Source organism: Mirounga angustirostris, unplaced genomic scaffold (genome assembly GCF_029215605.1).
Source record: "Mirounga angustirostris isolate CCGP_5_RB_7025 unplaced genomic scaffold, mMirAng1.0.hap1 SCAF_6, whole genome shotgun sequence".
In the NCBI taxonomy this organism is placed as follows: Eukaryota; Metazoa; Chordata; class Mammalia; order Carnivora; family Phocidae; genus Mirounga; species Mirounga angustirostris.
This window is the reverse complement of record NW_026991714.1, coordinates 137130928-137154548: the sequence shown is the minus strand read 5'-3', so window position 1 is coordinate 137154548 and position 23621 is coordinate 137130928. Positions and strand designations below refer to the sequence as shown.

Genomic DNA, 23621 nt, shown 5'->3' with positions numbered 1-23621 from the left:
TCCTTGTCTGTCAGCTCAGAAGGACTAGAAGCAATAATACCCCAGTAGCAATGAGTGTACCTAGTATCCAGATCTTGTTTTCTTTTCTTTTTTTTTTAAGAGAGAGAGTACAGGGGGAGGGGCAGAGGGAGAGGGAGAGAAAGGATCCCAAGCAGACTCCACACTCAGCATGGAGCCTGACATGGGGCTGGATCTCATGACCTTGAAATCATGACCTGAGACACAATCAAGAGTCAGATGCTTAATCCACTGAGCCACCCAGGTACCCTTAGGTCATGGTTTCTAACACCATTTCTCAATAAATGGAAGTAGTACTCCTTGTAGAAATGGCTGACTCTGAGACTGGTATAGGAAAAACAAAAGATGATATTGGAGTATTCTATAATACTGGAAAGTAAGAAAGTACTACAAAGGAAAAACCAAAACCAAAACCAAAACAAAAAACAAACCTGCAATGATAGCGGTATATCAAAAGGACACAGAAGCCAGCTAAAAGGGCTTCCAAAGGTCAAAGCTAGAACAATTTGAGCAACAAAATAAAGTAGTATTGGAATACAATACAAAGAATAAAATAAATACCATGAACCCATGGATATAAATGACTGAATAAGTAAATGGAGAAGAATAGACAAAATCTCTCCTGTAGAGAATCCCAAATGGTTTAAGATGCTAAGTCTTCAAGGAGGTGGAATATGATTCCCCACTCCTGAAGTGTGGGCTGTGCATAGGACTGCCTTCCAAAGAGTATGGAAAAGAAGCAAAAGAGTAACTTCACAGGGGAGAAACCTGACAAACACTACTTCAGACAGGTGGTCAAAGTTAGTTAGCATCAGTAGTGATAAGTTGTGTTACAGTATATTCTTGATATAATGTGATAAAAATAGTGCTTTATTTCTGTGATCTTTGTCCCCCAAACCCAGAACTCCAGTCTGATCATGAGAAAAGTATCAGGCAAATACCAATTGAGGAATATTCTATAAATATCCTACCAGTACTCCTCTAAACTGAAGTCTAGAGAAAAGTCTGAGAAAACTGTCACAGCTAAGAGGAACATAAGGAGCCCTAACTGCTAAATGTTTTGTAGTATCCTGGCCTGGATCCTAGAATAGCGAAAGGACATTAGGTAAAACAAACAGATAAACAAAACAAAACATAAGGAAATCTGAACAAAGTATGGACTTCACTTAATTATAATGTGTCAGTATAGGTTCACTGGCTGCAACAACAAATGTATCATATTAATATATGATGTCAACAATAGAGGAAACTGGGCATAGGACATATAGGTATTCTCTGTATTTGTGATTTTTCTATAAATCTAAACCTGTTCTGAAATTAAAAGTTATTTCTTAAAATATCAATGAAGCCATTACTCAGCTTAACTACACTGTTGAAGGGAGAGTGGTCCCTCTGGGATTAGAGTGTGGGTATGGGATTAAAGTATGACAATCCAATTTACTGTGCACCTAAGTTCCTGAATTCAAGGACTGGAACCATCTCTTCAACTCTAACTCTCTAGAACAACAGAAATGTAATGCATGCAAGTCACATATGTAATTCTAAATTTTCTAGTACCCACATTTTAAAAAGTAAAATTAGCTTTAATATATGTATATAGTTTTAATAATATTTAGCCCAATATATCCAAAATATTATCATTTCACTCTGTAGCCACATTCCAAGCACTCAGTAGAAACATGTGGACATTACAGTTCCAGAGCCACATGCATTTTAAGCAAACCACAGTATTCATAAATAAAGGCAGACTTCTGAATTCTCCACCTACAACCACTACAACTACAAAGGCCAAGAGTTAATCATGGAACATTTACAGTTTCTTCTGTTCATGGCTACGTCTAGAGGTCTTCAAAAGCCTCCAAGAACTGACATAACTAATGAGAGAAACTTGAGCATTTTCTTCCAGAAAGGACACCTGTCTTGCCCCACCACTTTCACTTCTCTCCCTGCCTCCCTCCTTGATATCCTGAGTTCAAAGCCCAATTTCATTTCATATCCCAAAGAGCCTGATCACTCATATCCTTTCAAATGTAAGCATCAGCAAGAGAGATCAACCTAACTCTAGTCTAGGCAGAAAAGGAAGCAAGAATTGAGGTCCAAGTTTCCTTTAAGAGTTCAATATCACAAAGTCTGAGAAGCTGGGTCCTACCTAACCCTACCAATTGCTGTCTTAGGCAGTAGCAATAGTACTGCTAATAGCTAATTTATCATGCACATTTTCTGGGAAGAAAATTGTGCTAGTGTGTCCCAGGCTTTCTTTCATTTGATTTTTTACAACATTGTAAGTTTGAAGCAATTACCTCCTCTCCCCGACTTAAAGATAGAGGAAGCAGGCTTAGAAAGGCCAAGCACTTTGTCCAAGATTGCACATCTAGTAAGTAGCAGAGCAGAGATTCTAAACAGATCCAATGCCATGTGTGAATCTTACAAAATGGTTGGATTCACAAAAGACCATTTATCTCTCTGTAAATGAAGTATGCAAATAATTGCAGAAGAACGTTGTACTTAAGATTCTTGAGGATGCCTGCCTGATGTAAGGGAACCTCTGCAAAGTATCCCCCCACTTAGGATTCTTCACCAAAGGAAAAATAACTTCACAATTAGTATTAGTTATGGTTTTCACTCATCTGTTTTCCTGACTTTGCCACAGAACTCTAATCATTAAAATTAAATTTCAAATACAGTGTCATAAAAATACTACCTAAGAAGGGACTGATCTGTTTCATTAATCCAAGTACTAACATTAGTTAAATTCAAACACTTCAGTCTAAGAGCAAAGTCTTTTTATTGTTTAAAACGTGTCACAGAGTAATCAAATTTCTTCTTTAAAATGAAGTTTTAAAATACTCAATCTTTTCTATTCTCTCTGGAGATAACACTTTAATACATTGTACATGCACAGCAGAGATTGAAGTTCATTGCAATCAATCCTACTCTCTCTATTTCAATTTAAATAAGTTAATAAGTTGGGGGAATGAACTGCTCTGGCTGCAAAGTTTGCTCTGAGTTTAAACTTCTCAAATCAAGTAAATCATAGTTCATCTCCTCTAGGTCAACCACTAATGATGTCCAGAGAGATTATAATTACTTTTAATCATACTTTTTTTTAATGGTGATACATATTAATTTGTTAGTTCATAGACATATATCTGAAATTCCTAACTCCGTGGATATACTTTTCATCCTTTTCCATTTATCAATTAGAAACAGATTATAAAAGGAGCAAGCGTAAGTAACTATCAAGAGGGAAACTACTACATTTTTAAGAATTACTATCATTCAATTAGGCAGGTCAGTAAGCATTCTTCCAGTGCCAACTACACAGTCTTCTTTCAATTCTGGTGAAGCTGCTATGTTTGGGCCTTACATTATATTATATGCAAGGCCAGTCAAGGCTTTATTTTTAAGGAACTTAAACCAAAGGTTTCCTTCTATATGGTAAGAATGGTTACATTAAAACAAAGACAAGAAAAAAAATGAACTGTAACAAAATCTGTTTTCTTGGAAACAACTTTTACAACTTTGCATCCACGGATGACTTTGTTACTTTATATAAAACACCTTCCCAATACAAAATCTACAAGCCCAAACAGAAACTGCTTCTCTGTTAAAACTGTTACAATTAAAAATAAATAAAAATGCAACTGAAATCACAGGTCCTGATACTCTGAGACTCTGGGACTCAAGTCAAAGGAAGTAGTCTCCAGCAACAAGGATAACAAAAATCAAGATGGTCTTGGGCGGTGGAGAAAAGCGGAACTGAAGAGAAGAGACGAGGTGATGTATCATGAAGTGATGAGGCCATCAGCCACTTTCTCCACAAAAATCTCTGAGGCAGCAGAGCTCGGTGGTATATGCTGCCTTGGTTCTGTCCTCTTGTTCCCTCACTTGGGCTCATAAACCTCTTTAAGACATCATCCACCTCACCAGAACTAACTGGGACTTCAGGAGATGAGTGGGGTGTAAGTTCAGAGATCCTGGTTTCAAGCAAATGTCCCTATTAATAGAAAACAGATGGGGGAGGGGGAAAGAAAAACAAAGAAATAAAGGAAGAAAATTATTTATAAACACACAAGTTTGGGGGAAGTAGGGAAAGGGAAAGAGGAATGACAACTGAGGTCCTGCAGAAATGACTGCTGGCATCAAGGACTGACTAACAAGGTGGGAAATTGGAAGTTGCCCACCAGTTCACAAATCAGTGAGCATCCTCTTTTCTTCGCACTACACCCCAGAGCCAGGTAGGGCCAAGTCCAGACGATGGTTCAATTTCCCTAACAAAACTAAGCTAAAAGTAATAATCTGATCTGCAACTAACCACTCAAATTAAATTTGTACTTAAAGAAAGATAAATCCTAAAACAATGTCTCACATACAAAAAAATTACCAAATATCATATTCATATTCATCTGTTCGTTTACTTAAACATTTTTCTGAGCCCTTTTCTAAGTAAATGCCAAGGAAATCAAACATAGCTCCCACCTTCATAGTTGACAGTTTAGCATGGAAAGCAAGATATGCTAAAACACAAAAACAAGGGGCACCTGGGTGGCTCAGTCGGTTAAGTGTCTGCCTTTGGCTCAGGTCATGATCCCAGAGTCCTGGGATGGAACCCCCAGAGGACAGTGGGCTCCCTGTTCAGCGGAGAGTCTGCTTCTCCCTCTCCCTCTGCCCCTCGCCCCCTACCCCGCCGCGCTCTCTCTCTCAAATAAACTCTTTAAAAAAAATAAAACACAAAAACAAAATCAGTAACACTTCTAGATGGGATACGTGGAATTTTAAAAGTTAGCAAAATTATCCTGTACCAAGTGTTACATAAAACTAGGTTACAGTCTCCCAAGAAGGTTGAGAAATAAGAAATGGGGTTAGGGGTATGAAAAATACTAATGATTATAGCAGCTAACACCAAAAAAAGGGCTTTCCACATGTTAAATCATTTAATCTCCATAACTCCACGAGAGACGTACAGTTCTCCCCATTTTACCAAGAAGGAAAGTTGAGAGCGGTTTAAGAAACTTTCGTTAAGTGCCACAACTTTTAAGTGGCAGAGCTGCGATCTGAATCCTGGTACCATGGCTCTTAATCCTCTTTCGCCTCATATAATAATAATAATAATATTACTAACAAAACAACTGGTTACTGTATATTGCAGAGCTATGATCTAGGTACGTTCATTCACTCTCTTTGAATACTCACACCTCTATTTTACAAATAAAACAAAACAAAATAAAACAAAAAACTTAAGAGTCAGAGAAACGTTCCCAAGGTTGTACAAGTAACAAGGCGGTGAAGTCCGGATTCCAGCCCAGAAGGCTCAGATAGGGTAAGCTCTTCTCACCGCACGCCACAACCCAGCCTGGACTGTGCCTTTACCCTCAACCAAGTCCAGCTCCGTCGCTCAGGGAGAGCCCCTGCAGCACCTGGCGCCTCGGAGACGTTCCACCGCCCGCGAGCCTCGGCGCCCTCGGGGCCACCCCCACTCTGCCGGGTCAGTGCTCTCACCAGGAGGGAGTCGGGGGACCCTCGCAACCTTGCTGGTGATCTCTGCCGTGAGCACCGCGAAGTCCTGCTCGTAGCCTTCGAAGTCGGATGACATGGTGGCTCCGGAGTGATCGTCCCGGGCCGGAGCCCAGGTCGTGGCAAGGACCACGCGGGACAGAGGAACACGGCGTAAGGACCCCGGGAGGGGGCCTCGAGAGCAGAGTGGAGAACCGGGGACAGCTCCCAGCCTAGCCGCTTCCTGGTTGTTCGTCGCAATCTCAGTCCTCCGGAATTTGGCCTGTGCGCGTTTTTTATTGTCCGCTCGGGCTTCAAATTTTAAGAAAATTCGCGAAAGAAAAGCACTTCTATTAGCGCCCCACAAAGCTTCCTAAAGCCTTCGGGATCTCGGGGATCACTGAGAGCATGTTTTGCCCCTCCACGTTCTGGAAAGCGGCTCCGGCTCCCCAAGCTATAGATCCCAGAAACTTGCTTCCCGAGGGAAGTCTGATGAGGCGAACCTCCCGGAAGTGGCTGTCGCAAAGACCGCGCGCACCGGGCGGGAGCTGGAGAGCAGCGGCGACAGCGCTGGCTGGAAGACAGACTGGTCGCGGCAGGTTCCGCACACCACCCTCTTACAAGCAGGATCTGCTTTCTGCTTGCGCTGGACTGAGGTCCCCATGACGGCGTTATCCGAAGAGGAGAAAACCTGTTCCGGGTGAGCCCAGGCGGCCCCGGAAATGCGATGGCCGAGGAGCGGGCACCAAGGACCAGACTGAGGTGGGAGTCAAGGCAAGGGATATAACTATGATTTTGGCGGTCTTCGCCCCGCCCGAGTGAGCCCAGAATCTCCAGAATGTTGAAACCAACCACGCTTGCCAGAATGTTTCTCCCCTGAGTGACGATTTCTAAGCGCTGTGCTCCGTGACACGGGCGGGGACCTGGGGCACAAGGCAGTAGCATCTGTTGCGTGAAACTCCTTATTACCCTGTATCTGAGATCTTCCCTTGACTCACTGCAGTCCAGTCAGAAATCCTTCCACAGATCTTCCGACGCTCGCGGTTCTGCCTTCCCTGTCCCTCGCTCCGGAGGCACTTCCTCCTTTTCTCAACGTTCATTCATGTTTATCCTCCCGTGTTCCTCAAGTCGTGATTTCACACATACACCTCTGTCTCCCGTCCCCTACTTTCACTCTCTCTTTGCTTTCACTCGCTCGCCTCTTTACGTTTGGCCCAAATAGATCCTTAAGTTGGCGTTTTGGGGTAACCGCAGGCAAATGTATAGACCGTGTCGGGCTCATACTTGACAAATCGAGACTCGGTAAAAGGCAGTTGAGAACTTCGTAAAAGGAGTTCGATGACTTGGTTTCTAGTCTAGGAGCAGCTGTTACTTGTGAGCTTGGTGCAATCACTTAGCCTCTCCGAGCCAATTTCTTTTCTATGAGGAAGGAAGCTGGATTCAGTCAACCCCAAAGCCTGCTCCAGCTCTAAAATTCTTTGTCTCCTCAAACCATTCACTAAACGTGGGACAGTCACGGTTCCCTGACAAGTTGAAAACAAAGGAATAAAAACCACTATTTTAGAGTCATGTATCCAGTTTATATGCCATCCAGACTTGAGCCCTATTTTGGATCAGATAAAAATAGTTCTCTTTGGCATTTGATAAGGTGCTCATCCCATAGTAGTGCACTTGTGAGATGCCTTTGTTTAGGTGGTTGTTGGAGTTAAATAGTATATAATAAATTTTTTTACTGAACTTTCTCATTTTGTTTTTTAGATTGGGTTTCAAGCCAAGATACTGGATTCTCCTAATTAAGATAAAGAGCTCTGAGTGTGTAACAATGAAAGTGGCATAATCTGCATTAACATCCCATAGCTTGAAGGCATGACAGTTAAGGAACACACATGGACTTGTGGCACATGGAAATGTGTGCACAGAAAAAGGAAATCTATAATTTTCTAAAAGTAGGAAGACATTCTTCCTCACCAAAATGGGTACATTCTGCTCAGTTATCAAGTTTGAAAATCTCCAAGAATTAAAGAGACTGTGTCACTGGGGTCCCATCATAGCCCTTGGTGTTATAGCAATATGTTCTACGATGGCCATGATTGACTCTGTGTTGTGGTATTGGCCTTTACATACAACTGGAGGAAGCGTGAATTTCATCATGTTGATAAACTGGACTGTCATGATTCTTTATAATTATTTCAATGCCATGTTTATTGGTCCTGGCTTTGTTCCTTTGGGGTGGAAACCGGTAAGAAAAAGATCCCTTAAGATAAGGAACTCTAATGATAATCATATATTTAGTTTATGGCTTTATCTGCTAACCAATAGTATCAGACACAGCCTACTTTTTGCCTTGGTAGAGGCTAAGCATCTTATTCTAATTACTAATCATTTAGAGCTCAAAGAATTTATTTTGTATCTGTTTGAAAATATTCATCTAAATTAGTATTTCCCAGAGAAATTTTAGTGAATACTTGTCCTGCATTAAAGGAAAAAGAAAAGAATGAAGGGGACTGGGGGGTGTATAGTCCTAAATTTAAGAAATACTCATGTAATACACCTCTTATAATTCCACAGTGCAGTTTGGCTCTAGGATCTTTTGTCATGTAATACATTAACAGCCCTCAGAACTGAGAAAACCTCTTTAGAAATTGCTGGCTTAAATCATAAAGTTTTAAAATCAATGTTAAAATCATCGCATAAGGAAGTACAGTGTGAATCAATTTGTGGCTTTTTAAAAATTGTAGAAAGTTTATGCTCATGAATTTCCATATTGCTTGCTGAGGGACACCACCTGATAGCTTGTTAGAAATGCAGAGTTTTGGGCTCCACTCCAGACCTAGGAATCAGAATCAGCATTTAACAAAATCCCCAGGTGATTCTTAGGTATGTTAGTGTTGGAGAAACACTAATGTAGTGTACTATTTAAAGTGGGTACAGAGATGAGTAGGACAAATTCGTATTCTGAAAAACCTTATAATTGAGAGAAACCAAGGCACTTGTGTAAGTAACTAAACTATAGAGAAAATGGGATGAGTGCTGTTGAAGCTAGAAGGACCTGATCTTTTTTAGCTGTGGACCTGAAGGAGGAGTAGAAATTTCCACTAATGGGGATGAAGACATTTCAGGTTGATAGGTGGTGGAAGCCTATAGTCAGAAATAAAGGTTACGTAGTACCAGTAAGGCTGAAACAAAGGCAGATTGCAGAAGGCCTTAAATGCATGAGGAATTGTTAGGCCATCGGGAGGTAGGAGAGGTTTTCAAGCCAAGCTCTGACCTAATCGGAGTTGTGTTATAAGAATATTATTCTGACAGTAGACAGTTTGAATTAGAGAGAAACTACTGTAAAGGAAAGTAGTTAGAAGTGATTAAAATGGTGCAAGAGAGATTTCCTAAAGACTATCAGCTCCAGTGTTTGAATCCCCACCTCCAAAATACCTGCCACAGGTCAGCTACCCTTTTCCAGAACTCCTCCCATTCTACTAGGAGTTTGGAAAAGTAGAACCAAATACAATCAGTGGCAGTGGGTTTGGGTGGAGCATGGGGAAGAGAAATTAAAAATGAGTTCTGGTAATTGGAAGAGCAATGCAGCTGTTACCAGAAACTCATTATTTAAAAGTATTTCAAATAAAAGGACTGGAAATGCAAGTTAGGATTCCATCCTTATCCTCACCTCCCATAAAAGAAAATAAAACTGTACCGAAGCATTTATTCATAAGACCTGACATGTTATTACTTAGGATCAGACAACTGATAACTGATATATTTTTGTTTATGTTTTGCTACCAAGGAAGATTCTCAGGATAGCATGTACCTCCAGTATTGTAAAGTCTGCCAAGCACACAAGGCGCCACGGTCACATCACTGCAGAAAGTGTAACAGGTACTGTCTTTGCTCCTCACTGGGGACTGATCAACTTGATTACTGGTCTTAATGTTGTTCTTTCTACCACGTCAATCTGAGTTTTAGTCTCTATAAGGTGGCTTCTTTATAAAAAACATTGTCAAAACACTTGTGTCCATATCTCCGTTTTATTCTTAAGTTATCAATTTTGATAATAAATAATCCTCACTCTTTTTTGTCATAAGTGAAAAGATTTTATTTATTTATTTACTTATTTACTTTTTGGAAAAAATACACATTTACTTTGCTTCTTGCCCTGACAAGAGTAAAAAGTTATGCCTTCAAGTTGTTTCCATAGATCAGGATTAATTGTGCTTGTCTGCTGTCATCATGACTAGCTTTAGAATTGTTCTGAGTCTAAATTATAAGGGACACCTCCTGCCCTTTCCATCATTTGGGTTGAGTAACATTTACACTTTATGCATATCTAATAAATGAATTCAGGTGCATATTGTCACTAGTGTGTAATATAAAAAACTTAATGGGAAGAAAACTGAATCACTATAAGAAATATGAAATAAACTAGAACCTTTTTAAATATACAGCTCTTCCACCAGTTAATAAGAAATTTGTGATGACAGTGTTGAGGTTTAGGAAAACCATTTGTGGCAAATATAGTTTGGTGTGAGGCCAGGAAATGTTCTTCTAGCAACAAGGGAAGGAAGCTCAGTAAGACTTTGCTTGTTATACCACATCTTATATTCCATAGTTAGCTTGCTTAGCTCAGAGAATCCACATCTAAAGGATGAGAACAGGAAGGAAGGAAGTTATAAGGTCTGCTGGGTCCCATCAGCCAACCCTGGTAGAGATTTAGAAGTGATTTTGTTGAATCTCTGTTGTACTCCGTCCGGTCACTGCATTTCAGAGCTAGAGAAAGACCAGGAACCCATGCTTATTTCTTTGTAATGAACCTCTCAGTGGGCCTCTTGACTTCTTAAAACAAACTCACTTGTAGCAGACATCTTTTCCTCAGAACCTGTCACAAAGCCTGACTTTTCTCATGCTGTTTAGAATTTGAAAGAAGTTACTGTTCAGAGTTGTTTAAAACTCATAAAGACTTTGCTTTCTGTTCCATGGAGTATAATTCCTCTGAGACTCATGGACATGCTGGATTCCTATTTGCATGATCTTTTGAAGACCAAAATTATTTAAAGTAGACAGGATTTTCTGCCTCATGTTTTATGTAAATTTTTCTTGTTAGATGTGTGATGAAGATGGACCATCACTGTCCTTGGATCAACAATTGTTGTGGTTACCAAAATCATGCTTCGTTCACACTGTTTCTCCTTTTAGCACCACTGGGTTGTATTCATGCTGCCTTCATTTTTGTTATGACTATGTATACACAGCTTTATAATCGGGTAAGTGACTGTGTTATAAAATCATTTATGCCAAATTAAATGGTAGTTATGATTATTTAAGAAGTCCCATTTGGAAATATGATTTCTCTGATTTAGGTTGGGAAACAGAACTTTGCTTTACCTATATATGAATTTCTTTTTTTTTTTAAGTATTAAAATTTAATTTTTTTCCTAAGATTTTATTTATTTATTTGAGAGAGAGAGCATGAGTGGGAGGGAATGGGAGAAGCAGACTCCCTGCCAAGCAGGGAGCCCGACGTGGGACTTGATCCCAGGACCCTGCGATCATGACCTGAGCTGAAGGCAGCCGCTTAACTCACTGGGCCACCCAGGTGCCCCAGCACTTAATTTTTAAGATGAGGAAAAATTATTTTGTTTTGGAAACTTACCTTACTAGCTATAGTTGAAGTTGATAATATTTTATTACTGTATATATAATTTGATTTCACACTTTGTAGCTGTGGTAAGAATAATTAGAGGGAAAAAAGGAACAAGAAGAAAAAGACAGCCCTAATATTTTCTATTTCCATCTAATTCATGTGGCAAGTTGCAGTTGTTTTGTTCGTTTCTAATTCCAGTGCCCTGGAAGGTAGCTCATGGAACAGGCATGTGTCCTAAAATATCCTCCAGAAGATTAGGTTGACTTATGGGCAAGTAGTCAGGAGATAAATTTCGGGGGTCACAAATTCAATCCCTAAAGAAGCGTGGTGGGTAAATGATTTTCACAGGCCTAAAAGGACTGTAGCACCTGGAGAACATATGCCCCTCACAGGTGGGACAGCCCATACTCACCTCGGCCAGTTTCTGATGTTTGGAAACCTAGTCCAGTAATACTAGATCTTCTAGTGTTTCAGGAAAAATCAGAAAATCTGGACTTTTTTGTTTAACATCTCCTGATTTTTAAATGTTGGCACCTGGCTGAATATTTTAAAACATTTTGCAAGCTAAGCGGTAGGCATCTGTAGGGCATGTTTGGCTGCATTTTGCCAGTTTTTAACCTCTGGTTGTGGCACATGAGGGAAGAAACAACTACTAAATTCTAGGCTGTCTGGTTTTTTTGCTGTGGAAGATTGCTGTAAATAGTGAGAAGCAAGGAGAAGATGGATGCCACAATTACAATTTAGATCGATGTCTCAAGCTGTTCATGCACATTAATGTTAGTGGGGTATGCCTTACACTTCCTGAGGAAATAATTAAAAACAAAAAGTAACATTTGAAAATAACTAAGAATGATATCCTGCATATCAGTATGAGTTCAAGCATTAGATATTCATTTGCTTTTAGCCACAACTTCAGGTTATCATTTGTTGATCTTTTTTGATCAAGTTGTTTTAGATGTTCCAGTACAGACTGAGCATTTATGACAACTGAATATTTCAAGTGTGTGTTGTTGTTTGTAGCTCTCCTTTGGGTGGAACACGGTAAAGATTGATATGAGTGCAGCCCGGAGAGATCCTCTTCCAATTATTCCATTTGGATTAGCAGCATTTGCGGCCACCCTCTTTGCCTTGGGATTAGCTTTAGGAACGACCATAGCTGTTGGGATGTTGTTTTTTATCCAGGTAAGTTTCTTGGTTACCTCTGGCTAAAAGTTGTCAACTTACTGGGGCTGCTTATAATGAGAGAGATAAAGGCTGCATTTAAGTGTACAGTATGAAATGGAAATTACTGTTACCTATTCCATCAAGGTACTAGTCAGATATCTAGTACAGATAATCTCTGTACTAGTCAGATAATTTTGAAGTAACTTTGCCAGAACTTCCAGGTAACTGATTTAATTTTTAAAATGTTATCTTAGAGTTACATATCACTTTATAGTTGGGAAAGCTCTTCTCACATTATAGTCTCTTGATCTTCACACCAACCCCCAGAAGGAGTTTGAAGAGGAGTATTTTTCCCTTCCTTACAGATGAGTAATTGAATCACAGAAAGGTGAAGTGACTTGACCCAAGATCACCCACTCATGTATTCAGTAAGCTGTTTTATGATGGTATGTATTTAATCATCATCATAACACAGCCAACGTTTATTGAGCACTTACTATGTGCAAGACGCTGTTTTAGGGACATCACATGCAGGAGTTCGTTTAATTTCAGTAACAATCCTATGGTACGGGTGCTATTTAATGCCTACTCTGGTGAATTATTCCGCTAATTTCAGAGGCTACAACAATGAAAGTGAAAAGCGTCCTGCCCCTAGGGAAGTCAAAATTAGTAGTAACCTAATTAGTAAACTAATACTGGCTCATGTGTGTATCATAGATTTACGTACAAAGTGCTTTGAGAACACGGAGGAGGATGTGGCCTTGAAGAGATCACAAAACAGTTATGACTCATTCCATTCATCTAATTAGCTTGTTCATTAATTGAAGGCCCACTGTGGGCCAGGTGGTGGTGTGCTCGGCCCTAGGAATATGATGAGGACTCCTTGCCCATGAGTGTTTTTACTGTGCCACACTGTTTCTGTGGACACAGCCAGACTAAAAGGAAACGCACACCTCTCATAGAATCAAAAATGCTGGCCTTGAGGACTCTGGTGCATCACCCAACCCTTTTAAACTCATAGTTTTAAAATATGCTGGTTTTGGTTATACTTCATGTTTTCTATTAGCCTGGGATCAAATTCTTTGAAAAAATTCCCCCAATGCCTCTAATTAAGAATCATATTAGAAATAAACTAAAACCCTGTGGTGTAAAAGCTCACATAAGTGGAATTAGTCATAGCTAGGAAAATTGATTAATAGAATCAAGACTGAATACATTTGGTTTTTAAGGCAAGCAGAATATCTGGGTTGACTGAGTCACTTTCTTGTAGTAAATAAATTAATGATAAACTTAAGGTTAATTAAAGATTGTGGTAAGAGATTTTAATAGCAAAATGCACAAGTACTGATTAAATGGATTATATCAGTGTTTCATTAATACTCTGGAAACCTTGTTCAGAAGATAGTACTTAAAACATGAAGCTTTATTAAAATAGTAGATTCAGATTTGATTATGGACTGCCATAATCATTTTGTGGAGAGGCATTATAGTGCAATGCTTAAGAACAAGAACTTTAGAGTCAGATGGACCACACCCTGAGTGTGTTACTTAGCCTCTGTTATCCTGGTCTCTTCATCAATGGAATGGAGCAATAAAAACTATCTCATAGGGTTACTACGAAGATGATAATCTTAAATGAACCAAAGTTTTATCATAAAATTTTACTGTTTATCATTTAATTTTCAGATGAAAATAATTCTCGGAAACAAAACTTCCATTGAATCATGGATTGAAGAAAAGGTAAATTTTAATAATTGTTTCCTTAATCTCAATAAAGATTTGTTCAGAAAAAATAAAATAAAATTAGTTCATAGGCCAGATTAACTAATAAATGCCTGGAAGTGAAAACCTCACTACCAGATGGCTTTCTTAAGTCATTTGCATGCCACACAGAAGATAAATATAGAAAAGAAACATTTTGATTCATTCTTGGTTTAATATAACTGCCACAGAAATTTGCTTCTTGTTCACCCTGAGTTGCTGAAGAAGGCTAAGCCATACATTAAACCATTTCACCATTCTTTCTTAGATTAGGGGTTAAGGCAAACCATTTGGAAAGGAACTTCTCTCCTACCAAGGTGCCATCAAGTTTTTTTCAGTGCTTTAGGACTAAAAAAACCTTGATAAGCCCTATCAGGTAGGGCTTACAGCATAGCTTGCTACAGACCTCACAACCTTTAATACATACTTCATCCCATCTGTTGTGATTCTGTTGTAAAAAGTCAGTCTGACTACTCTGCTCCTTGCTTAAAGCTTCTCAGAGCCTCACCATCATTGTAGCAGGGTTTATAAACCCAAATGCCTGCGGCGGCCAGGCAGATAACTTAGGGGACAGGAGCCAGCCTGTGTACTAGAGCTGCCTAACAGATGAAATTGATTGTTACTATGGGGGGGTACTCACTCAGTATTCTGAAATCATCTAATTGTTTTTCTAGAAAAGTAAGAGATCTGGATTTCTGTGACATCTCTTTTTTGTTTTTAAATATTAGCAAGCAATTCAAATTAAAAACAAAAAACCTTGTGGGCCAAATAAAACATACCAATAAGACATATTTAGCCGCCTGGCAGTCAGTCTGTGAACTTGAAGTTACAGCAATAGGTTCTTAAACTTTTTGGTTTCAGGTCCCTTTTACGTTCTCAAAATTGTTAAAGGGCACTAAAGAGCCTTTGTTAATGTGTGTGATATCTATCAGTAATTGCCATATTTCCTGAGAAAAATTTTGAAGATTTATAATTTCATTTAAAAATAATAATAAGCCCATTATATGTCAATAAATAGCATATTTTTAAAAATTATTATATTTTTCAAAGTAAAAAATAGGGAGAAGTGGCATTGTTTTATATTTTTACAAATCTCTCTAATATCTGACGTAACAGAAGACAGTTAGATTCTCACATCTCCTGCATTCAGTCTGTTGCGATATGTTGCTTTGATTGAAGTATATGAAGAAAATCCAGCCTCACACAGATAAGTAGGTAGAAAAGGAGAGAGTATTTTAATAGGCTTTTTAGTTAGTAGTGGATATTCTTTGATACTACATGAAAACTTGACAGGTGATAGTCTTGAAAGGTTAGTCGTATGTGAGATGTGAAGCCCTATCAGTAAACGTTTTGTACTCTTGTACATTTCAATCCATCACTACATCTTGCTCTTTGAATGGACCTTTTACCCATACATGATTTTATAACATCAAGTATTGGTCATTTGGAAAATATAGTTTTATAGGGTAATGCAGATTTTCCAAATGCTGGCACATTCATTCATATCACTACCAATTTTATGGGGGAAAGTCCTTTATTTTGGAAAGCTGTCAAGCTCGTTAGTGGTGGATACAAATTTTCTAAAATTCTGATTTTCACTTGAAAGCCTTAATTTTTTCACTGACAAATACTCAGTTGTTTACATTGAAGTAACAGCTTGACTTTGTTCATTTTTGAGAAAATTTCTGCCAAATATTGAAGTCTCAGTAACCTTAGTTTCATTACGCATTCTTTCAAGTAAAAATAGCATTATATGAAAAAAGCTGGCTACACAGCTTTTGTTAGTTCACAGCTCAAACAGATGTTTTCCTTGAGATAAGCACTTTGGCATGCTTTATGTGTATTCCCCATCTTGTCACACAGAATAGTGAGAGGACATCTACTTGAGAGTTGAGATTTAATAAAAATAATAATTTTTATTGCATCATCAAGGACATTCTTGTGTAAAACTTTGGTTTTTTGTTTTTTGTTTTGTTTTTAAATATGAGTATGTAACGGTGAAGAATATGTTTACTTACACAGTGCCACTGTCCTAATTCCTGCTTAAGGTACCAGCAATTTTATCCACTACTGCAAATTTCAACACAATGAAAAAGGCAAATAACATGTTAGTATTAAAATGAAAGTTGTTTGACTTTGTTGAACCCTAAGAAAAGGTCTTGGGGACTGGAAGAGGTGCAAAGCATGCTTTAAAGGAACCACTGATATACCGGTTTAAGTCCAAGCTCCTTAGCTTATACATAATCAAACCTTTCATGTCTTCCCCTTTTCTGTTTCTTCTACTGCATTTTCTACCGCTCCCCACCCCATCTCATTCTTGATACCAACTAAAATCAAAAACTCCTATTTCATACACCATATGCTTCTGTATCTTTTCACATGTCATTCTCTACCTAGAACACACTTCCTCTTTTTTGCTGATTTCTTCTGCCTCAGGACCTAGTTTGGGCGTCATTTCTTCCAAAGAACCTTCCTTGACTCTCCCTAGATAAGCTAAGTAGTTTTTTTGCCTTTCCCATAGCACCTATTGCACACCTCTGTTGCTTTTTTCTTTTTTTTGAGAGAGGGGGAGAGAGCACAAGCAGAGGGGAGAGGCAGAGAGAGAGGGAGAGAGAGAATCTTAAGCAGGCTCCACACTCAGCGCAGAGCCTGATCTGGGACTTGATCTCAGGACCCTGAGATCATGACCTGAGCCAGAATCAGGAGTCGGATGCTTAACTGACTGAGCCACCAGGCACCCCACCTCTGTTGCCTTTTAACACAGGATTGATAGAATCCCCCCAACTTCACTGAGTGCTTCTCTTAGGCAGAGACCAGGCCTCAGTCTTTTTTGTAAGCTACTCTCATCCTTACCACTATTTCTTTGTTAATAGCCTAAATCTCTGTTCTTTGAGACTTAACCATTTTGAAGACTCTGAGACTTTTGTTTATAAAAACGGAAAATAAATTATCCTTTACTATTTGGGTGGGAATTTACACAGTTAATAGATTCATACATACATGTAGCTTGACAATTGTTTTAATTGAATTAACATCAATATTACTTTATAAGTAATTACAAGAAGCCTTTCCCTAAAATATTGTCCCTTGATAATAAAATATTTCAAGGTATCATTTCTAGTTAATATATCATCATTAGATTAATACTTTTTTTTTTCTAATGACCAAGGCTCTTCATAAAGTGCCATGCTAAATCTAGAAGTTATTTTAAAACTGGCACTCTGTTGCTGACTAAAAAATACAAATAAATGATTAACTTTATAGAAAATTCATCGAAATTACTAGACACTAAAATTGATACAAATTTCAACTGGGTTTGTACACTTACTGTAGGAATAAATAATGTATCTTTATACCACTAGGTGTCAGTGAAACTTAAGAAATTCTAAGCCAGTTTATCTCCTTAAGTTAAAGTTAACAATTTAAGTGCCTAGAATATAATTTATGCAACTTGAATATTTATGTATATGCATAAAATGTACATATAAATGCATAGATAAGTGAGTATATATACATGTGTAATGGTATAAAAAACCGAAAGAAGATCTGCACATTTCTGCTAGTTTCTTTTTTTTTTTCTTTTTTTTAAAGATTTTATTTATTTATTTGAGAGAGAGAGATAGCGAGAGCAGGAACACAAGCAGGGGGAGTGGGAGAGCGAGAAGCAGGCTTCCTGCCGAGCAGGGAGCCCGATGTGGGACTCGATCCCGGGACCCTGGGATCATGACCTGAGCCGAAGGCAGACGCTTAACGACTGAGCCACCCAGGCGCCCTCTGCTAGTTTCTTTTAAAGAAAAATAATTTTCAGAAAATGATGATTCCCCCTGGAACCTGTTTTCCCGGCCATCCCCACAGTTGTGGTTGCCACCCAGGATACAACTGTTGCATTCTGGAACACCCTGAAACAGTTCCTTTCACCCTGAATAAACTCTTGCTTTCTCTTAAATCTTTTTTATCAAGATCCCTTCTTTACACCTGGATTCTTTTGTTTTGCTGAAAAGCCAAGAGCATTGAGGATTTGTTATACGTGGAATAAAGCTATTAACTCATTTATTTATTTAGATTTTATTTATTAGAAAGAGAGCACTTGCGAGGGGAGGGGCAGAGGGAGGAGGAGAAGCAGACTCCCCGCTGAGCAGGGAGCGTGATGTGGGGCTTGATTCCAGGACCCCAGGATCATGACCTGAGCCCCGAAGGCAGATGCTTAACCAGCTGAGCCACCCAGGCACCCCACTATTAACTCTTTTAATAAGCATTTTTGAATCCTTGTTCCTGAATAAGCCCTGTCAGACATTTCCTGAATGATCTCATACGAGTTTGGTATTATATATTATATAGCAAGTTCCTCTTACAAGTTTGTCTCTCTTCTGTGTACACTAACATTACAAGAAGGAGGAAGCATTTTTAGGAGTGATACAAATTTGAGGAATAAATGTATATTACTATCAATACTATCAATAGTGTATTATTTAGAGCTGTTTGAGGCAGAGGGTATCTGCCATCTTACCTTTTTGTTACCCACAGGCTAAAGATCGAATTCAATATTACCAACTGGATGAAGTCTTTGTTTTTCCCTATGATATGGGAAGTAGATGGAAGAACTTTAAACAGGTATTTACGTGGTCAGGGGTCCCTGAGGGAGATGGACTAGCGTGGCCAGTAAGAGAAGGCTGTCACCGGTACAGCTTAACAGTATGTATTTCTGTGCAAATAGGCTTTCCTTTCTGTCTCACCCTCTTCCCCTTAAGTGCCCCTTAACTCAGATGACATTTTATAGTAAAATAAATCATACAATTTTTTTCAGTTTGGCAAAAATAAATCCAAGTTAACAATCCTAAAGCACTCCTTGTATCATGTCTCTCAAAATTTTAATTTAAATTTCTCTTTAATCCTTCATAGATGTGACAAAGTCCTGATCCCTTCACTTAGTTAAAAATCTGGCCTAAAACTGCCTCCAACTTCTCCCTAACGGAAATCACACTTTACAATCGGCCTGGTTTCCTCAGTGAACTCCTTGTGCATTCCTGCCACCTCTTTGTCCAAACTGTTTTTTCTCTCTTCTGTGACCTCCTCTCTATCATAAATTATCAAGGCCAGTTTCAATCCCACCTCATCTGGATTTGGCGCTTAACCATATGCTACTGTATGGTAGCTACTGTATGGTGCCCATGAGGTCTCATTTTTATTTAATTTTTTTATATCTTTAATTTGACAAGATTCTGGTACAGAGATTATGAGTTATTTTGATTTCCCCTACTATATTTAATATAGTACCATTTAATAAATTATTGCTGAATAGATTGTTACTGAAGAAAAGTAAGTCATAATGATGACTTTCAGTGGAGACTTGCGGATGAATTTTGCAGTCTGTCTACCTTATCTCTAAAGAATCCGTGAATCTCTGTGCCCACCTTCAGGACTAGCCTGGAAGCCCCATGAGGGCAGTGAGCACATCTCCCTGATTCCTGGGCCATAGCGAATGCTCAATGAGTATACAGATGAAGAGAGTGAGAATATGGAGAAGAAAGCCTCATGTCAGCTCCTACTCTCATAGGGCCCACTTTCCACTTTTCTAAAAAAAAAAAAAAATATGTGGCCTTTGAATTGTCAGCAACTGTGAATGCTGGAAAATTGGGAGTTTGTCATGTCACTCTGGTATAGTTCATGGCAAAGGGCTGTTTTCAACACCGAGAGAACATTTTTTCTTTTTATATCTCCAAACAGATTGAACAGTTGAAACAAAAAGCAGACAAAAGAATCAGAAGTGTAAGTTATATTTTTGCAATGATACTAGTTTCTTTTTCCTTTTGTCAGGCTCTACGCTTCTGTATAGTTTTCAAAATTGCCTTTGAGTAGAAGCCAACTGTTGGCTTTTATTAAATAATGTTTCTTAATACAGTTGTTGAAATTTGATACAGTTCATTTTTGTTTTCTTTTAAGTAGTTCTACTGGCGGTTTAGAGGGAATGTGGTCAATTATATTGCCAACAGAAAAATAATTATCCTCCATATAGCTCATCAGTATGAAACCCATCCTTAAACTTCTGCTGTATAGTTTGATGGCCACTAGCCACATGTGGCTATTTAAAGTAACTAAAATTAAATAAAATAAAAAATTCAGCTCCTTGGTTGTACTAGCCACATTAGAAGTGCTCAGTAGCTACATGTGTCTAGGGGCTACCACATTGGTTACCACAAATATAGAACATTTCCATCATTGCAGAAAGTTCTGCTGGACAGCACTGCTCTAGAATTTAATTCTTAGCTACGTGCTTGAAATGCAGGGTAAGAAAAGCCTGGAGAACTAGAAACATCAGTTGCTTCCTATAAAGGAACTGGGAGGGAAAGGCTTGTCACCTGATATTTTGGATCTACCTTTAACAATTTAATTTCAAATTTAAGAAATTCAGGGGTAAATGTTAAATTGTTTTTCTAATTATTGATGCCAGGTACGGTATAGAGTAATAGAAGATTACAGCGGTGCCTGCTGTCCTTTGAATAAAGGAATCAAAACCTTCTTCACGAGCCCCTGCACTGAAGAGCCTCGAATAAGGCTACAGAAAGGGGAATTCATTTTAGCCACAAGAGGGTTACGGTAAGTGATAGAAAGTACTGAATTTCTTCTTTAATGACGAAATTAGCATCTAGCCTAAAAAAAACTAATTTTAATCTTTTAAATATTTCAGATACTGGTTGTATGGAGATAAAATTCTTGATGATGCCTTTGTAGAAGGTATGGAAATGGAAGGAAATGTTTAATAGACAAGGCTGCTAGTAATAATTCCAAATTTTGTGGGAATAACTCTTATAAACAATCAGTGTCACATGCATTAGGGTACATAATAGGAGGACACATCATCAAGCAACAGAAAAAGGCTTCTTATATTATTTCTCCATAGCACTTCTATGTATCAGGTCTTTTTAGTGGCAGCTAACATTGGAGCTCCTCATGATCTGTGTGATGGACACTTGTAGAAGCGCTTCACTTGTGGTGAAGCCCCCAAGAGCCCTCATTTACTTTTCATTGATGAGGAAACCAGAATGCACCAAGACTGAGCACCTTGCCAAGACTGCACTAAAAAGAAGTAGAGCCAGTGCTCCAACCCAGGTAGTCTAGCTGTAGAGCCTGTATACCAACCCCCTGTGCCCTCTGCTCCCCCTGTGAATGAATATTCCTATGAAGTTATGGAAACTAATGGATTGAAATTTTGTGTCTTTAATTTTTTTTTAATTTTTAGAACTTTTCCTTTTTAAAGATTAATTCTGGATGCTTTTTCCTAAAACACTGGGTTAATTGTAGATTAACCCATATGACTACTTAGTCAACCTTGATATTAGAAATTTACATGTTAGAAAAAACCTAAGAAGGAAATTCACAGAGGCTACAGGGAGGTAGTCCCTGGAACAGGTGAAGTATGACAGTGTGCCCAAAACACCACGATCACACATGTGCAAGTGAATACCTGTATTGAGAAATCCTGCCCACCCCCACCCCATGTTCCACTTAGGGGTTGTCCTGAACCACAAGGGGTTGTACCTTTCCTAGCTAATAGCATTTGGGAAATACTGGTTTTCTAGCTTGATAGACAGCATTTAAACATATATATATATATTTTTTTTCCCTCAAATTATGCTTATAAAAGATGGTAAAGGAGGAAAAAAGTAAAGCAGAATTAAAAGCTTATTGACTTGAAGTAATGGGACTTATTTGGCTCAGCAATATCACTAAGTCTATTTACATTAATTTCATTTTCTCCATCAGGTGTTTCACGAATCAGAGGCTGGTTCCCTAGAAACTGTGTGGAGAAATGTCCCTGTGATGCTGAAACAGATCAAGTCCCAGAGGGCGAGAAGAAAAATAGATAGCCACTGTTAAAGTAAAATTACTCTTTAAGTCCTCTCCATTACTTGAAAATTGTACATATTACTAAAGAATTATGCAATGAGCCTACTCTGGTTAAGGTGTTCTTTTCCTTAAAGGTGCCCTAGTGCCATAATCTAAATATTTTTATTACCATTTTGAAATGGAGAAGCCATTCTGCATATGCCTTTGAATTCCTGCCCTTTTTTGTCACCTCTTCCTCTCCCCAAAAGGAAAAACACTTCACCCAAGTAAGTGAATTGCATTTTCTCTAGGATTTTTTTTGTGCGCTGCACACTATGGACCTTACCTGCAGATGTAGTGCCCCTTTTTCCAGGAGCATCTGCATGTGATGCTTTTATCCTCTTTCCCCCTCAGTTGTTATTTCTTATGTAATATTCTAGATACTGTAGAACATATGTCAGATTCAATATAAGCTGAGATTTTATTACCTGTCTTTTAATAATGCAGATTTTGTCAAATCAAATAAATATCAGTGGATGTTCTGTATAAATCTAGTTTTTACTAGCCTCTTTCTTTTGGCTGATTAAAAAGGTTTGTCTTAGTTCTTTGTGGAAAAACTGCTCTACTACCTTGTGAAAAATTGGCATCTTTAACCATGAGTCTTAAGTTATTCAGTAAATGAATTAATGCCATGAGATCCCAGCATTCTGGGAAACTTTGAACCTAGTGAGCTCCAACTGCTCATGTACACTTGAATCTCTCAAAACCTGAAGCTTATGCGAATGGTAGGATCTAAGCTGGTGGATTGGATGCTTAATGTTGAGCTTGTCTAAGCACAGTAGGATTATAGAAGTCACCTACTCCCATACTAATTCTTTCCAAGGCAGGGAACTTGAGCCTTTAGGGGTTTTAACAGTTAACATCAAGAGAAGGACACTTGGAGATTTAGCAGTGAATGAAACATGACTCTGTCCCATTCTAGTGATAGGTAGGGAGGTAGACAGACAAGCAAAATAGGCATCAGATGGAGTCATGGATTGTGGAAGAAAGCAGGTAAGATGGTCTGATGGAAGTGACCTTTGACAGTTGAAGGGACAAGTCATATGCCTTTGGGAATAGCTGCGTCTTAGGCAGAGGGAGCAGCTAGAAAAACAGGCTGGAATGTGCCTGGCATGTCAGGAATAGGAAGGCAGCCAGTGTGGCTCAGCTGGAGTGAGGGAGGGAGAGAGTAGGAGAGGAGGTCAAGGTGGTAATCGGAGCTAGACCACGGAGGGACCCTGTAGGTTAATTCTTGTCTTCCCTTTGTTTCAGATACTCAAGAATAGACATTTCTTCAGCTTTTCTGGGCTCGGGGTCTAGAAAGACCATCCAGGAACATTCTCCTTACCTCCAGTTAGAGGACAGAAAGGAATACTGTTCAAGACTACTTAGAGCACAACAAAGATGGTAAAGGAAGAAACAATGAATCGTGTGCTTGGTTGGAGTTTGGGCTCAGCTGGTATTTGTTTTATTATTCGCAGCTGTGGGAGAAGAGGGCCTGGTCCTCTCAACATTGCCTTTAGTAGCCACCAATCTTGGTTGCCTACTAGAATCACCTAGGGATCTTTTAAAAATCCCGATGCCCAGGCCGTACCGCAGACCATTTCAGTCACAACCCCTAGGGTGGCACCCAGCCGTTATTAGGATCTCTTTAAACCCCTCAGGCAATTCTAGTGTACAGCCCAGT

General features: G+C 38.9%; 2 protein-coding genes across 18 annotated transcripts in view; one reads left to right on the top strand and one right to left on the bottom strand.

Annotated features, from left to right (window-relative positions):
- VTI1A (vesicle transport through interaction with t-SNAREs 1A) overlaps window positions 1-6016 on the bottom strand; it is a 358252-nt gene extending 352236 nt beyond the window's left edge. For 3 of the 14 annotated variants that reach the window (XM_064595276.1, XM_064595278.1, XM_064595283.1), the window contains exon 1: window positions 5518-6016. In XM_064595276.1, the coding sequence (XP_064451346.1) occupies window positions 5518-5611 (94 nt within the window). In that variant the 5' untranslated portion in view covers window positions 5612-6016. The remainder of the gene's footprint in view (window positions 1-5517) is intronic. The other 11 variants (XM_054508390.2, XM_064595282.1, XR_010412580.1 and 8 more) reach the window with 10 other exon arrangements.
- A 29-nt stretch (window positions 6017-6045) lies between these two features.
- On the top strand, window positions 6046-23378 carry ZDHHC6 (zinc finger DHHC-type palmitoyltransferase 6). Of its 4 annotated transcripts, XM_045878825.3 has the most exons (12): window positions 6046-6273; window positions 7270-7750; window positions 9293-9384; window positions 10607-10766; window positions 12167-12328; window positions 13997-14050; window positions 18596-18763; window positions 19796-19837; window positions 20520-20665; window positions 20757-20803; window positions 21833-21947; window positions 23207-23378. In XM_045878825.3, exons 2-11 carry the CDS (start codon window positions 7484-7486, stop codon window positions 21934-21936), a joined length of 1242 nt encoding a protein of 413 aa, XP_045734781.1. In that variant the 5' UTR covers window positions 6046-6273; window positions 7270-7483; the 3' UTR covers window positions 21937-21947; window positions 23207-23378. The 4 variants fall into 4 exon arrangements, with proteins under 4 accessions (XP_045734781.1, XP_045734782.1, XP_045734780.1 ...); XM_045878826.2 differs by lacking the exon at window positions 23207-23378 and having other exon boundaries at window positions 18596-18682; window positions 21833-22445; XM_045878824.2 differs by lacking the exon at window positions 23207-23378 and having other exon boundaries at window positions 6047-6273; window positions 21833-22445.
- Window positions 23379-23621: the final 243 nt, after the last annotated feature.

Coding starts and splice junctions, on each gene's coding strand:
- ZDHHC6 (XM_045878825.3), top strand. CDS start 7,484: ATGGGTACATTCTGCTCAGTTATCAAGTTTGAAAATCTCCAAGAATTA. Junction 7,751..9,292: donor TTCCTTTGGGGTGGAAACCG/GTAAGAAAAAGA, acceptor TTTGCTACCAAG/GAAGATTCTCAGGATAGCAT. Junction 20,666..20,756: donor TTAGCCACAAGAGGGTTACG/GTAAGTGATAGA, acceptor TAAATATTTCAG/ATACTGGTTGTATGGAGATA.